Genomic DNA, 14497 nt, shown 5'->3' with positions numbered 1-14497 from the left:
TCGATTCTACCTGCAGTAACCTACTTCAGCAAGATCCCAGATTTTGGATAAACTGGAACAAGTCTCAAGTGATGGACATTTCTTGTAGACCAAATCCATCTCAAATACAATCATTCTCCTTTCATTCATGCAAAGAGATAACCTATCTAGGCATCAGGATATGCTCTGATTTATCAAAGACAGTATCTGCAAACATGAATGTCATACTCAGAGAAGTGACAAAAGACATTGAGAAATAGCATTCACTACCAATATATTTATCGGGAAAGGCAGAAGCTATTAAAATGAATGTAGGACTAAGATTAATGTATGTGTTTATTGTAATTCCATTTACATTTCCTGCTTCACCTTTCACAAGAATAGAGTTGTACAACAATTTTTATGGAATACAAAGACACCATGGATAACCCACAAGATACTTAAGAAATCATGGCAAAATGGAGGGCAGGGGATTACCTGATTTGCAATTTATATCACCTGGCTTTTCAATTAAGGTTTTTAATAAGATTGTTCTGTCCTACCAACTCTTCCCAATCCCCAATGTGAGTTGAGATTGAAGAAAAATTAGTTAACCTCTTGGGTGCTCTCTCTCGGCACTTCCATTTTTAAAATGGTTACCTGCACCTTTAAGGAAAAACACAATATTTGCCTTCCCTAACTCCTGAGGTGTCCACACTGGCAAGGCATGTAGAGCGCTTGGACTCTGCAGCTGGAGTTGGAATGACCAGCTAGCAAGTGTGAAAAATCAGGACAAGGAATGGGGGGGTGTGTGTGATAGGAGCCCATATAAAAAAAACCCCAAATATCAGGACTGTTCCTATAAAAATCAAGTTGATTGCTACTTCTAATCTCACCAACTCTCCTTCAATGCAGCAGCGGCTCTATGTATTTTGCCACCCCAAGCAAGGCAGTCAGGCAGCTTTCAGCGGCATACCTGCAGGAGATCCGCTGGTAACGCAGATTCGGCGGCACGCCTGCAGGAGGTCCGCCGGTCCCGCACCTTCGGCATACCCGCCACCGAATTACCACTGAAACCACAGGACCGGTGGACCTCCCGCAGGCATGCCGCCGAAGGCAGCCTGACTGCTGCCCTCACGGCGACCAGCAGGCCGCCCCCGGCATGCACTTGGTGCGCTGGTGCCTCGAGCCACCCCTGCTTCCATGCCAATCTGGAATAATCCTCATTTAAATTTGCTAATAGCTCAATACTCAAATCTGCCTGGTTAACCAAGGACATATTAACCATAAAAGATATTGCTGAACACACAGTTTTAGCCTTCTTCACATATCTTACTGATAAATACCAGCTACCAATAGATCAAGGTCCTTTCTACAATGAACTTCAACTCAAAATTATAAAGGAGCTGGGGAATGGCTGGCAGGTCACAAACACTCCACTTGAATTGCACCTTAAAAAGAATAAGAATGTTAGCCAAAAATATTTTGCGGGAAACACATACAAATGGCTGAATTCCTTAATCTATCCCACTGAATATACAGTACCATAAAAGAACAATGGAAAATGAAGCTAAAAATCTCCATTTCTTCTGACAAGTGAGATAATAACTGGCGCAATGTATGCAGAACATGCAGTTCTTTGGTTTTGGGTTTCTTTCCAAACAAGTTTACAAGCATTACTGGACTCCTGGGTGACTGCAATGAAGCTGGACTCTCCCCACACAGTAAATGTTGGAGATGTGACAGCTCCAATGCAAACCTGTCTTACACTGACATACAAAAACTAAGTATATCCACACTTTGGGGGGAAAAAATGTGTAGTGTTCTACCTAAGGCAACTAGGGTAGGGATTTCCCTATGCCAAGCCTCTGTGTTTTGGGCATTCTCAAATCTCTACTCTTTTGAGTAATGCTAAGAAATGGACAACTGCAGCACATATAGTGGCCAAGAGTCATTTTGCAAAAATGTAAATCTGCTGTTCCTCTTCACATTCTTCGAGCTAGCCAATATCACCCTCATGGAAAAACTGGCATTAATCTATAGAGGCACAAGATCCAACTGTGAAGACACTTGGCTGTTCGTGAGAGCTTGACAAAGTGATTCCAGGTACATTGAGCTTCTGATGCGCCTTTTTTGAGAGCGTGAGGATGGGGGGTTTGCTATAATGCTTAGGAGTACATATCTGTGAATATTAAAATACTGTGTTATTGTTAAATGTGTACTTGTGCTGCGTTTTCTTTGTAAAGATACAACTGTTAAAATCATCAAAGTACATTTTCTGATGCTGTCTCCCTTGCTCTATCATTTTCCTTCATTTATTTGATCATTCAAAAACTCCACAATATGCACTAAGTCTCTCAGTCATTAATTTACAGAAATGAGGTCTGCGGCTGTGTTGAAAAAATGGACTTATTTCACCCATTCTTGTCTTCAGAAATATGATCTTCCATTTCCACAAGAACATTCGCCCACTCTCTCCCTCGATGGCTTTCCCCAGAAATAACCTACTTCTCTGGAATGAAAGTTTGTTTCCTTCTCTCCTACACTTTTATGCTGGAGACCCAGATAAAAGAAATCTCAGATACTTTATAGAACATTCAGCGTGCTGCCACAGGGCCCAATCTCGTGAGATGCTGAATGTTTTCAATTTCCATTGACAACTTGAAACCCCTCAGGATATAGCCCTCATCCCTGTGGATTGTCTCTTCACATTAAAGCCAACCACAGTGGACAAACCCCATTTAGCTGCCTGTTTCATCGTGAAGGGTACATATGTTCTAGCACATGCAACTGCTCTTCCAGTAGGAAGTCAGCAGCTGTTTGCAGTGTGCAGTCATGTGTTCCTTTCAGGAAAAAGTTTTAGTTTTTAAAAACAATTAGTAAGAAGTTGTGATTTCACACACACACACACACACACACACACACACACACACACACACGTCATTTCTTAACATGTTAAAGGATTTTTCTCCCTGTTAGAACCAAGTCTGCAAGTGTACAGCTGTCAAAATTAAATTGAATTTGGTTATCCATTTGAGGGAGGAGCTCAAAGCTCCTACCCACCCCCAATAAAATGGCCAAAAATAGAGATAGAGAGTGGATTAATGACAATTTATTTTAAACTGATATTTTTTATTTTATTTAAATAATAAGTTTATCTTTTTAAAAATAAACATGCTTAAATTGAAATCTGAGTTTAATACAAAATATGTTAAGGACTAAACTTACTATATATTAAAACATTTAAATTAAAAAAAATATGCTGAATCCATGAGTATCTACCATGAACTCTAAGAGTTAAAGGCTGCTTGTAAGAATCGGTGGAAAAATATCCAACTTTTGAAGTCAAACTTTATAAATAATGCACAATAGGTCAGCCTAAGTTAATCTCATTTTCAAGAGACTTAGGCAAGTAAGAATTTAAGCTCCAGTCAGCAGCAATGGAAGCTCCCTAAAAGTGTGTGTGTGGGGGGGCCCTACGCCATCCCTTCCCCCTGAACCCCTCCCCCCGCACCACCCCTTTCTCCTGAGCCCCCTGCTTGCCCTTACAGCCAGTAAAAAGTGATGGGGCCATGCCCCCTGGACCCAGTCACTTTCACATGGGCATATTTAAAAAAATTTTCAGGCTGACTTGAAATAATCCTTTTAATTCACTGATTACAGTTAATCCCTCTGTTCCTTTAATAACTCATTTAGTTGTATATGTTAAACATGTTTTGCTAAGAGAAGTTTAAATATGCAAAACATTTAAGATTGTTTTGTTTAATAAAAAGTAATTGTATATGTTGTTGTGTTTAATTAAATTCCATTTACCATCCCTAATGTAGCTTGACACAATTTACAAGCAAAAAGTTAATTAGCTAGTAAATGAGCAATATAGCATTCACTATTTTCTAACACACTAAAAATGTGCAATTAATAAGTTGAAAATATTAAGCGATAATTGCTTAAATCAATGTAAATAGCGTACCTCCTAAGTAGCAAAAAGATTAGCAAATCTAGTGTAAAGGCGCTATTTAGCTGTAAATCAACGTTTTAATGGTTATATCAACCAAGGAGAATGCACCTTTCTCTAGGCAATCACTGAACTATAAATGGAAATGTTGATTACAATCAATTATTTAAATTGAGGCTTTCCACTTGGTGATTTAAATCAATGCACCCTGAATAGAATGTAATAAACCAGCCAGAAAACCAAGTTTTGAGTGCTAAACAACAGGGTTCTTTTTTTTCCAGCAAGACAGAAAGCACTTGGAGGCAGTGGCTTACAAGGAAAGTGCCTCCTCAGCATTGCTATGTGACACAGTCATCTAAAAAGAACGAATTCAATCCGAGGAAAGAAAGAGGATTAGAACACTTAAAAAACTGGAGTACTTCTGGCACTTTAGAGACTAACAAATTTATTTGAGCATAAGCTTTTGTGGGCTACAGCCCACTTCTTCGGATGCAACACGGAAGCTTATGCTCAAAAAAATGTGTTAGTCTCTAAGGTTCCACAAGTACTCCTGTTCTTTTTGCAGATACAGACTAACACGGCTGCTACTCTGAAACTCAAAAAAATATGACTTTGCAGTAAGCAGTAAGAAAATGTGATAAACTGACTAATGAATGCTGATAAGCTGGGCAGGTGTTTAACATCTTGAATTCTAACACGGTGAGCTGGTTGTGTGAACAAAGCAATTTTTTACCGAACCCTCCCCATCGCCCACTCCAAACTCCCTTGGCCAATACCAAATGGCTGAGGCCATCACGCAGCAGAAAGCAGGAGACTGCAGGAATTGTTTTGGTTAGAAATCACAATCACAGTAGATATTAGGGAACCTCTCTCATAGAGGAGTAGGGACAATTTGGGAAGAGAAAATCTTCATCTTTAACATATGGAAGTTCAGCCCATGGAGATGAAAGTTCCCAGTACTGGGACCTTAATTAAAGACAAAGGCAGCCGCAACCAATCTAATTCATACCAGCTAAACACAGCCCTCAGTTCCCTGGTCAGTTGTCAACTGTGGCCATCCACTGGGCACGTCGTCACCAATTTACCATTGCATCCTTTCCCTAGAACAGTGGTTCTCAAACTTTTTTTTCCACAGACCACTTGAAAATTGCAGAGGGTCTCGGCAGACCACTTAATGATCTTTCCAAATGTTGTTTGCACAGTTAGCTAACTATTGTAAAGTTGTTAAATTGAGGCTTTCCACTTGGTGATTTAAAGTATTAACTTTTTTTGTTCTACAAATAAAAGCACACAACTCATATTTTAATATCAGTAGTCTTACTTTTCTAATGAGATGGATGTGCCCTCTCCCTCCCGCTGCGGCAGCCCCCGAGCTGGGACTGGGAAGGGGCGGGGTGGGGAAAGCTCGTCTCTCCCTCTCTTCCACACCACAGCAGCCCCACAGCTGGGGCTGGGAAGGAGGGAGGTCTCTCCCCGGCAGCCACAGCCCTGATGCTGGGGAAAGTTGCCTCTTTCTCTTGCCACCACAGCCCTGCACGTCCCAAATTCCCCCCACCCGCTCTTCTCACCCCACTTCCCTCTCCCACCTACTCCCTATTCCCCCCCAAGACCACCCCCTCACCTTACATGTGCATCTTCTCCAGGGTCCAGGCACCTAATTAGAGGAGCCGAGCCTGCACGGCCCCACTAATTAGCTAGGTGGCCTTCATTCACTTGTGTGCGGCCGCCCAGGTGCGCACCTTAGAGGGAACTATCCGTGGACCACCTGAATGGAGCTCGCGGACCACAGTCTGAGAACCTGTGCTCTAGAATCAAATCTATTCCCTTCTCCAGGTGTGCAGCAGCCACATTACACAAGTAACATTGCTACAAGGAGTGCTTCCTTGTATGCACAAAAATCCTTCCAATCTCATCATTCAAGCCATTTTTTAAAATGTAGGAACAAAAAGTCATCGTTTTGCCCTTCTGCTCCAAAGATCTTTAGTGCATAATGTTAAAAACAAGCTGCCACAATTTGTATTAGACATTAGCTGCACTGGCTTGATGGAATTAAATGAACTATTCTTGGCTCCAAAGTCAATAAAACAGAGCTTCCAGACTTTGGTTTCAGAGCATGCAGCTAAGAACAATTTATCTAAATCATTGCTTCATATGAGGGGAAAAACACGCTGCTAACACACATCACTGCACTAATGGCACCTTTCCACAAGCACTGAAAAGCCCAGGCCTGGCTGTCATTATGCAGTCATTTAAGTGAGTGGACAAAAGGGGACTCATTGGCCCTGTGGATTACTACCATAGCCTTTCACCCATGTTAGAAGAGAGCTTGCTAGCAGAATCCTAGCCAATAATGCACATTTGAGTAAATAAAAAAAAATAAAATTACAAAATTCAACACAATACTCAAGAGACCTGGAACAGCCGGGAACTTTGCAGGTCAGCACTGCAGTACAAAAGCAGAGATACAGTTTAAACAGGTCCTCGATTTTTATAGCGCCCTAAAAAAAAAAAAACTACACTCAATATTACGGTTGCAAGCAATGCCCTCAAAAGCCAACAAGAGACAATAGGGAGGTCGCCTGTGCCACCTTTATTCTATCTACATGTGTATGCATTTCAATATGCACTAGTTACATCAACATGTACTATTTTTCCATACAACCCCTGCATCAAGCAGTGCACAGACAGTAAAGCAGAGGTGAAGGTGGTGGTTACACACCACAATCCCTATTTACCAACATTAAAGCAACTTTCCTCTATGGAAATTAAATATTTGTAATGTTTTAAAAATCAATTAAAAAAACATAAGTGTTATTCTTATCCTCACTATTAATGAGGGCACCCCACCTCGTTGGGAATGGGCAACAAGGGATGGATCATTTGATGATTACTTGTTCTGTTCATTCCCTCTGGGGCACCTGGCATTGGCCACTATCAGAAGACAGGATACTGGGCTAGATCAGTGGTTCCCAAACTGGGGTTCGTGAACCCCTGGGGGTTCATGAAATGTTACAGGGGGTTCTTGGGAAAAAAATCCCTAATGGCAGACAGAGCTGTCGCTAGGGTCCCTGGGCAGCACAGGGCCAGCAGCCTGGAGCCCCTGGACTTCCAAGAGCGAAGCAGATCAAAGCAAGCATATCTAGCACACTGAGGAGATTTAAACTTCAAGACTCCTTATATGAAATGGAAAGGGAGGTAGATATTTTTTGCTGTTTTTTAAATTAAATAGGCAGCTAATATTGTTTTAAAAATTATTATGAAGAACAAGTTTAAGCTTTGTTGTAATATGTGTTGTTTGCCTAGACTGCTCAAGACCTGAAAGCTTGTGTAGGAGGAACTCTTTGAGTTGGCTTCTTAAATATCTTCATGCTGTTTCACATCTGGTGCTCCTTGATGAAACATACGAGCCTTGTCCTATAACAGGTTTATTCAAAGTGATACAAGCTACAAAAGTGAGATCTTGGAAGAGTGTTGCTATTTTCATAATGTAATAAAAATACTGTAATGATAAATAATAAATAGTGTATAATAAGCATGACATAAAAACAAATTTTATATTTCCAAGGTCATTGCTTTTAAAATTTATACTCAGGTAAAGGAGAAAATCCCTGGAAATATTCATTTTTAGCAGGGGGTTCGCGAGACTTGACATTCTAGTGAAAGGGGTTCACAAGTTGTTAAAGTTTGGGAATCACTGGGCTAGATGGGCATTTGATCTGACCCAGTCTGGCCATTCTTATGATGTAGGGTGGCTCTTCTTTCCTTGCATTCCCAAAAATGGAAAAACTAAGTAGTCTAAAATGTTTGTCTGAAATCACGTTTTTCAACAGTGAAATGTAGAAGGTTGGTTACTTTAGTATGTGCCTCAGAGCACATAGCAAACTAATGTAAGAATTTCATTGCCTGTCACTGAACTGGAGTTACTTTGGGCAGGGAACTCAAGTGTTGAACTTGCACATCACACAACAGTTTAATGTGAGAGGAGTAGGGCTTACATTTGAAACTACCTGGGAAATGTTGGGGAGACTGAATTACATTAATCAAGCTGAAATTTGGCAAGGAGCTTTGGGCTAACACCTTCATTCATGTGAAAAGTTTTAGACCTCAGTTTTGGATGTCATACAGAAAGATACCTCCAATTGTAGCATACTCTGTCAGCCCCTGCTGAGGAATTAGAGTGTATCCGGAGATCAAAGAATGAATAAGTGCAGCTTGAATTTCTGCTAGCTGTTTAGAATACCACTTTCCACATATCAAGCCAAAAGAAACAACTCAGTTTTGTGTGGTTAGAGGATATCTTTGAAAGTAGTTCTTGTGAGCTGAACTATACTAAAAATAAGTGAGCAATACCAACTGTTTGAAATTCCTGAAATGAAAACAGTAATGTCTTGGGGCCTGATTCTATGGAACATTCACCTGACATCTGGGTGGAGGCATAGTGTGCTTGTGCAGTACAAACACTGGACCCAGGTTTATTCTCTTCTGATTTTTTATAAGTTGACCGTAAGCGTTAGAGATCAAAAAGACATCCGTAAGTGCAACATAAGTGCATATCCAAATCCATTGTGTCACCAAACAGTGTTCTCTTAAGCTTTTATAATACTTTGCTTTAGGGAGTGTGTTTTCATGGGAGCATTCAGTTTACAGAAAACATGTTAGCAGCAGTCTTGTAGGTTCTGTGTCAGTTCAGTCTGAGATAAAGGGCTGTGCTCACTACAGGGTGAATGGTTGTTAATTTCTGAACATCAGGGGAAGTTAATCAGAACATCTGTGATGTTGGGAAGCACTTACTATTTATTTGTATTACCATAGCAACTAGGAGTCCATGTCCTGAATCAGTACCCCATTGTGCTAGGTGCTGTATAAACACAGAATAAAAAGGCCTTTCCTGCTCCCAAGGGGCTTACAGTTTAAGTATAAGACAAGAGACAACAGCTATAGAGGGATGGGGGAGCATGAGAAAACAATGAGAGTACCGTTCAGCATGATAGATTGTGGTCTCAGCACACCAGCAGCCTAACAGCTATCAAGTTTATTGTAAGCATCACGGCAAAGTATTGTGTCGAGGAGGGCTTTGAAGGTGGATACTGCAGGAGCTTTGTGGATGTTTACAGGGGCACATCCCAAGCATGGACCTGAGGCACGGAGAGGCTCAGTGACTCACCTAAGGTCACACAGATAATCTCTGTCTGAGCAGGGTACTGAATTGGGGTCTGCCAAGTCCCAGGTTAGTGCCCTAAGCGCAGGGACCTCAAAATATAAGAACGGCCATACCGGTCAGACCAAAGATCCATCAAGCCCAGTATCCTGTCCTGTGACAGTGGCCAATGGCAGGTGTCCCAAAGGGAATGAACAGACAGGTTATCATCAAGTGATCCATGCCCTGTCACCCAATCCCAGCTTCTGGCAAACAGAGACTAGGGACACAATTCCTGCCCATCCTGGCAAATAGCCATTGATGGCCATATCTTCCATGAATCTATCTAGCTCCCTTTTGAACCCGTTATAGTATTGGCCTTCACAACACACTCTGGCAAGGTGTGTGAAAAAATACTTTGTTTTAAATCTGCTACCTGTTAATTTCATTTGGTGGCTCCTTGTTCTTGTATTATGAGAAGGAGTAAATAACACTTCCTTATGTACTTTCTCTATACCGCTCATGATTTTATAGACCTCTATCATATCCATCCTTAGTCGCCTCTTTTCCAAGCTGAAAAGACTTATTAATCTCTCCTCACATGGAAGCCGTTCTATACCCCTAATAATTTTTGTTGCCCTTTTCTGAACCTTTTCCAATTCCAATATATCTTTTTTGAGATATAGCGACCACATCTGGGAGACAGGCCAGTCCTCGCTTATAGACAGCCTCCCAACCTGAAGCAAATACTCACCAGCAACCGCACACCATACAACATAAACACTAACCCAGGAACCTATCCTTGCAATAAAGCCCGATGCCAGCTCTGTCCACATATCCATTCAAGTGACACCATCACAGGACCTAATCACATCAGACACACCATCAGGATATTTTCTGTCTTAACGTTATCTATCCCTTCATGCCCAGCAATGCCCTCTGCCATGTACATTGGCCCAAACGACAGTCTCTCGCAAAAGAATAAATGGACACAAATCTGACATGATGATTCCCAACATTCTGTTCAACCTTTTTAACTGCTCGCTGACAGACTTGAAGGTGGATGATTTCAACAAGAACTATCAACAATGACTCCAAGAGAGACTGCTTTCTTGATACAATTAACTGTGGTTTAAACAGACTAATTTAGGTCATTACCCCATCATTGAATCTATTTCCTATAGTTAGGATGTTTTCCACCTTCTATGTGCATCTTACTTTTCATTTATCAAAGTTTTCCTCCTGCTAACGATAGCTCATTGAATTTCAGACTCTGCCATTTTGTATGCCCACTTCCACCTTTTCAGTTCTCTGTATGTATAAATCCTCTTGTAGCTCTTCGCAGTCTGCCTGGGACTTAAGTATCTTGAGTAGTTTTGTATCATCTGCAAATTTTGCCACCTCACTGTTTACCCCTTTTTCTAGATCATTTATGAATATGTTAAATAGGACTGGGCCCAGTACAGATCCCTGGGGGACACCACTATTTACCTCTCTCCATTCTGAAAACTGACCATTTATTACTGCCCTTTGTTTCCTATCTGTTAACCAGTTACCGATCCATGAGAGAACCTTCCCTCTTATCCCATGACTGCTTATTTTGCTTAAGAGCCTTTGGTGAGGGACCTTGTCAAAGACTTTCTGAAAATCTAAATATACTATATCCACTGGATCACCTTTGTCTGCATGGTTGATGACCCCCCTCAAAGAATTCTAGTAGATTGGTGAGGCATGATTTCCCTTTACAAAAACCACGTTGACTATTTCCCAATAAATTATGTTCATCTCTGTGTCTGACAATTTTGTTTTTTACAATAGTTTCAACCAATTTGCCTGGTACTGAAGTGAGGCTTACTGGCCTGTAGTTGCCAGGGTCACTTCTGGAGCCCTTTTTGAAAATTGGCATCACATTAGCTATCCTCCAGTCATTTGGTACAGAAGCTGATTTAAATTATAGGTTACAGATGAGTTAGTAGTCCTGCAATTTCACATTTGAATTCCTTCAGAACTCTTGGGTGAATACCACCAGGTCCTCGAGACTTATTACTGTTTAGTTTATCAATTTGTTCCAAAACCTCCTCTCCTGACACCTGAATTTGGGACAGTTCCTCAGATCTGTCACCCAAAAAGAATGGCTCAGGTTTGGGAATCTCCTTCACGTCCTCAACAGTGAAGACCAATGCAAAGAATTCATTTAGTTTCTCCGCAGTGGCCTTATCGTCCTTGAGTGCCCTTTAGTATCTCAATCATCCAGTGGCCCCACTAGTTGTTTAGCAGGGTTCCTGCTCCTGATGTACTAAATATTTTTTTGCTATTACTTCTGGAGTGTTTGGCTAGCTGTTCTTCAAATTCTTTTTTGGTCTTTCTAATTATATTTTTACACTTCACTTGCCAGAGTTTATGTTCTTTTCTATTTCCTCATTAGGCTTTATCTTCCAGTTTTTAAAGGATGCTTTTTTGCCTCTGCTTCTTTTACTTTTACCTTAATTTATGTCAATGGGTACATCTATACAACAAGCAGAAACCTATAGCAGCAGGTCTCAGAGCCTGGGTCTACAGACTAGGGCTCCCACTACAGCATTAACAATAGCTGTGTAGATATTCGAGCTTGGGCTAGAGCTTAGACTCTGAAGTCTAGGGAGGGTGGCAGGCTTCAGAGCCTAAGCCCAAACATCTATACAGCTAGTCTGTACACCTGGCCTCTGAGGCTCAGTGCTGTGGATTTCTGTCTGCCATGTAGGTGCACCCAGTGCGATGAAGATGTAAATATGGGCTTCAGTGTGCAGGTTGTAAGGTGCATGGAAAACATAAGAATGGCCATACTGGGTCAGACCAAAGGCCCATCTAGTCCAGTATCCTGTCTTCCAAGAGTGGCCAGTGCCAGGTGCTTCAGAAGGAATGAACAGAACAGGTAATCATCAAATGATCCATCCCCATTGCTCATTCCCAGCTTCTGGCAAACAGAGGCTAGGGATACCATCCCTGTCAACTTGGCTAATAGCCACTGATGGGCCTATCTTCCATGAATTTATCTAGTTATTTTTTAACCTTGTTATTGTCTTGGCCTTCACAATGTCCTCTAGCAGAGTTCCAGAGGCCGACTGCATTGTATGAAGAAATATTTCCTTTTGTTTGTTTTTGTTTTGTCTCAACTAAAGTTATGAATAATCTGTTCCTGGACATGATCTGCAATTTGTAGCCAGATGAGCAATATGGCTGGGGAGGATGGTGAAGAGGGCTTGCCTACACACAAACTGGCAATGAAATTAGCTAGAGTGCTTTTAATTAGACTCTTATTATTTATGGAAAGTCTGTAACCAGACACTCTTATTGCAAATTAAACAAGTTTATTTCAATTTAGTTTACATTGAAATAAACCATTCTTAATCTGAGCATCAGTGCCCAAAGCCACACAGAGACAGATAGGAGCAATTAAAGACAATTCATGTATTTTATCCAGGCAAGCGATCACATGTTCAGGCATGAGCGGCATATAGACAACCTGAGTGTTACGGGGTTCCCTACAAACTGCTGAAGCCTGGTGATGGGTGTCTGTGGTCATTTTCCAGAGGGCCCCAAAGAACCAGCTATCCATTGCAGTCCTGCCACTCCCCAGCACATGGAGCACTGTGAGTGCTGCCCCTCCCCACCAAGCCCCATACTGGTAAATTTCATGCCCTCCAGGGCCCTGGTGTCTGGGAAGGACCCTGCACAGGAGTGTCACCAGAAAAGGCCCAGCCCCATACAGGGGAGTCATGGGAACCTCCTCCCCCTCCCGAAAAAAAAATTGTAGGTGATGGGGGAATAACACCGTCCATTCCCCTACACACACACACACACACACACACATACACACAGTCATAAGGACCAGTCATGATGAGTACAAGCTACAAAGGGGGGCGGGGAACTACATATAGGAACCCCCCAGTACAAGCTGTAGAGGGGGGGGAGCTAGCCCTACATACCCCCACACAAAGGGTCCCCCAGTACAACCTGTGGGGGTGGGACTAGTCCTGCACTCCCCCCTCTAGGCACCACCCAGTACAGGTAGTGGGGGTGAGGCTAGCCCTGCACACCCCTCCCCCACAGGGACCCCTCCCAGTACAGGTTGTGGGGGTGGGGCTAGCCCTGCACACACACCCCGGGACCCCTCCCAGTACAGGTTGTGGGGGTGGGGCTAGCCCTGCACACCCCCACAGGGACCCCTCCCAGTACAGGTTGTGGGGGTGGGGCTAGCCCTGCACACACACCCCGGGACCCCTCCCAGTACAGGTTGTGGGGGTGGGGCTAGCCCTGCACCCCCCCCCCACAGGGACCCCTCCCAGTACAGGTTGTGGGGGTGGGGCTAGCCCTGCACACCCCCACAGGGACCCCTCCCAGTACAGGTTGTGGGGGTGGGGCTAGCCCTGCACACACACACCCCCGCCGTACAGCGGGTGGGGGTAGCTCTGACCCACAGTCACGCAGGCAGGGCCCCGCCGCAGATTAGGGGCGGGGGTCCCGTACCCCTCAGCGCACGCGCACACACACTCACCCTTCGCCACTTGCCGGCCGGCCGGCCTCCCACCGGCTCCGCTCCACTCTCTTGGCTCCGCCCCGGGGCGTGTCTCCGCCGGAAGGGATGGGGCTGCGCAAGCATCACACCTAACTCCGCCCCGCTGAGGGCATGACGCCATTTCCGCTTCTGGTCCCCTTAGGTTCTCTGCCCGCGGGGTTGGTTACCAGGTGCGCCTGCGCGAGACGGGAGTGGCCCGCTGGCGTCCCGCCCCACGAGCTTGTGCGCATGCACGGCTGGCGGCCGCTCCGCGTGCGAGCGCCGGGCTCCGCGTACAGCTGCCGCTCTTCCAGCCGTGGCGCCTAGGGCAGCTGGTGTGGGGGCAGTTCCCAGGCTAACCTGACTGTGGTTAGAAATAGTCCAAATTTTATCAGCTGCAATAGGGTTGCCAACCCTCCAGGATTAGCCTGGAGTCTCCAGGATTTAAAATTATATCTTGTGATGAAATCTCCAGGAATACCTCCCACCAAAACTGGGAGCCCTCAGCTGGAAGCTCCGTGGGCCCGGGTGGTGCCTGAACAGGAGCCTGATTAGCATCTGCCCCCACCAAGCTGCACTTCATGCTCAGGCACCTTGGCTGGAGGGGAACAGCTGGGGCAGGCACCACAAAGCAGCAACACAGGTTGGCCCAAGCTGCTGTGAAAGTCAAACTATGTTTTTCCCATCTGAGATTATCCTGCCACTTGGCCTAAGAAACCTCTGCCCAGCCCTGCAGAAATCTTGGCCCCAGATTAATAGCAGTTTAGGAAGCAGGAATGATTTTGGAAGTGAGTGTCTCCACAGTGCAGAGAACATGCAGCATGGTGCTGCAAGAGAACTGACCACTAGTGCAGCACTAACTACACCCTACCCTCTACCTGCTACTGGGTTGTGATTAATTTAAGGGCAGCAA

At 43.8% G+C, this 14497-nt stretch overlaps 1 protein-coding gene across 2 annotated transcripts in view; it reads right to left on the bottom strand.

Annotated features, from left to right (window-relative positions):
* Nucleotides 1-13747, bottom strand: part of FAM234A (family with sequence similarity 234 member A) — a 48118-nt gene extending 34371 nt beyond the window's left edge. Inside the window, exon 1 of one of the 2 annotated variants that reach the window (XM_039492794.1) lies at nt 13585-13747. In XM_039492794.1, coding sequence (XP_039348728.1) covers nt 13585-13726 — 142 coding nt within the window. In that variant the 5' untranslated portion in view covers nt 13727-13747. Of the gene's footprint in view, nt 1-6325; nt 6411-13584 lie in introns of those variants that run through there. The other variant, XM_039492795.1, reaches the window with a different exon arrangement.
* Nucleotides 13748-14497: the final 750 nt, after the last annotated feature.

Source organism: Mauremys reevesii, linkage group 10 (genome assembly GCF_016161935.1).
Source record: "Mauremys reevesii isolate NIE-2019 linkage group 10, ASM1616193v1, whole genome shotgun sequence".
Taxonomy (NCBI): domain Eukaryota; kingdom Metazoa; phylum Chordata; order Testudines; family Geoemydidae; genus Mauremys; species Mauremys reevesii.
The sequence above is the reverse complement of the archived record's forward strand: the minus strand, read 5'-3'. Positions and strand labels throughout refer to the sequence as shown.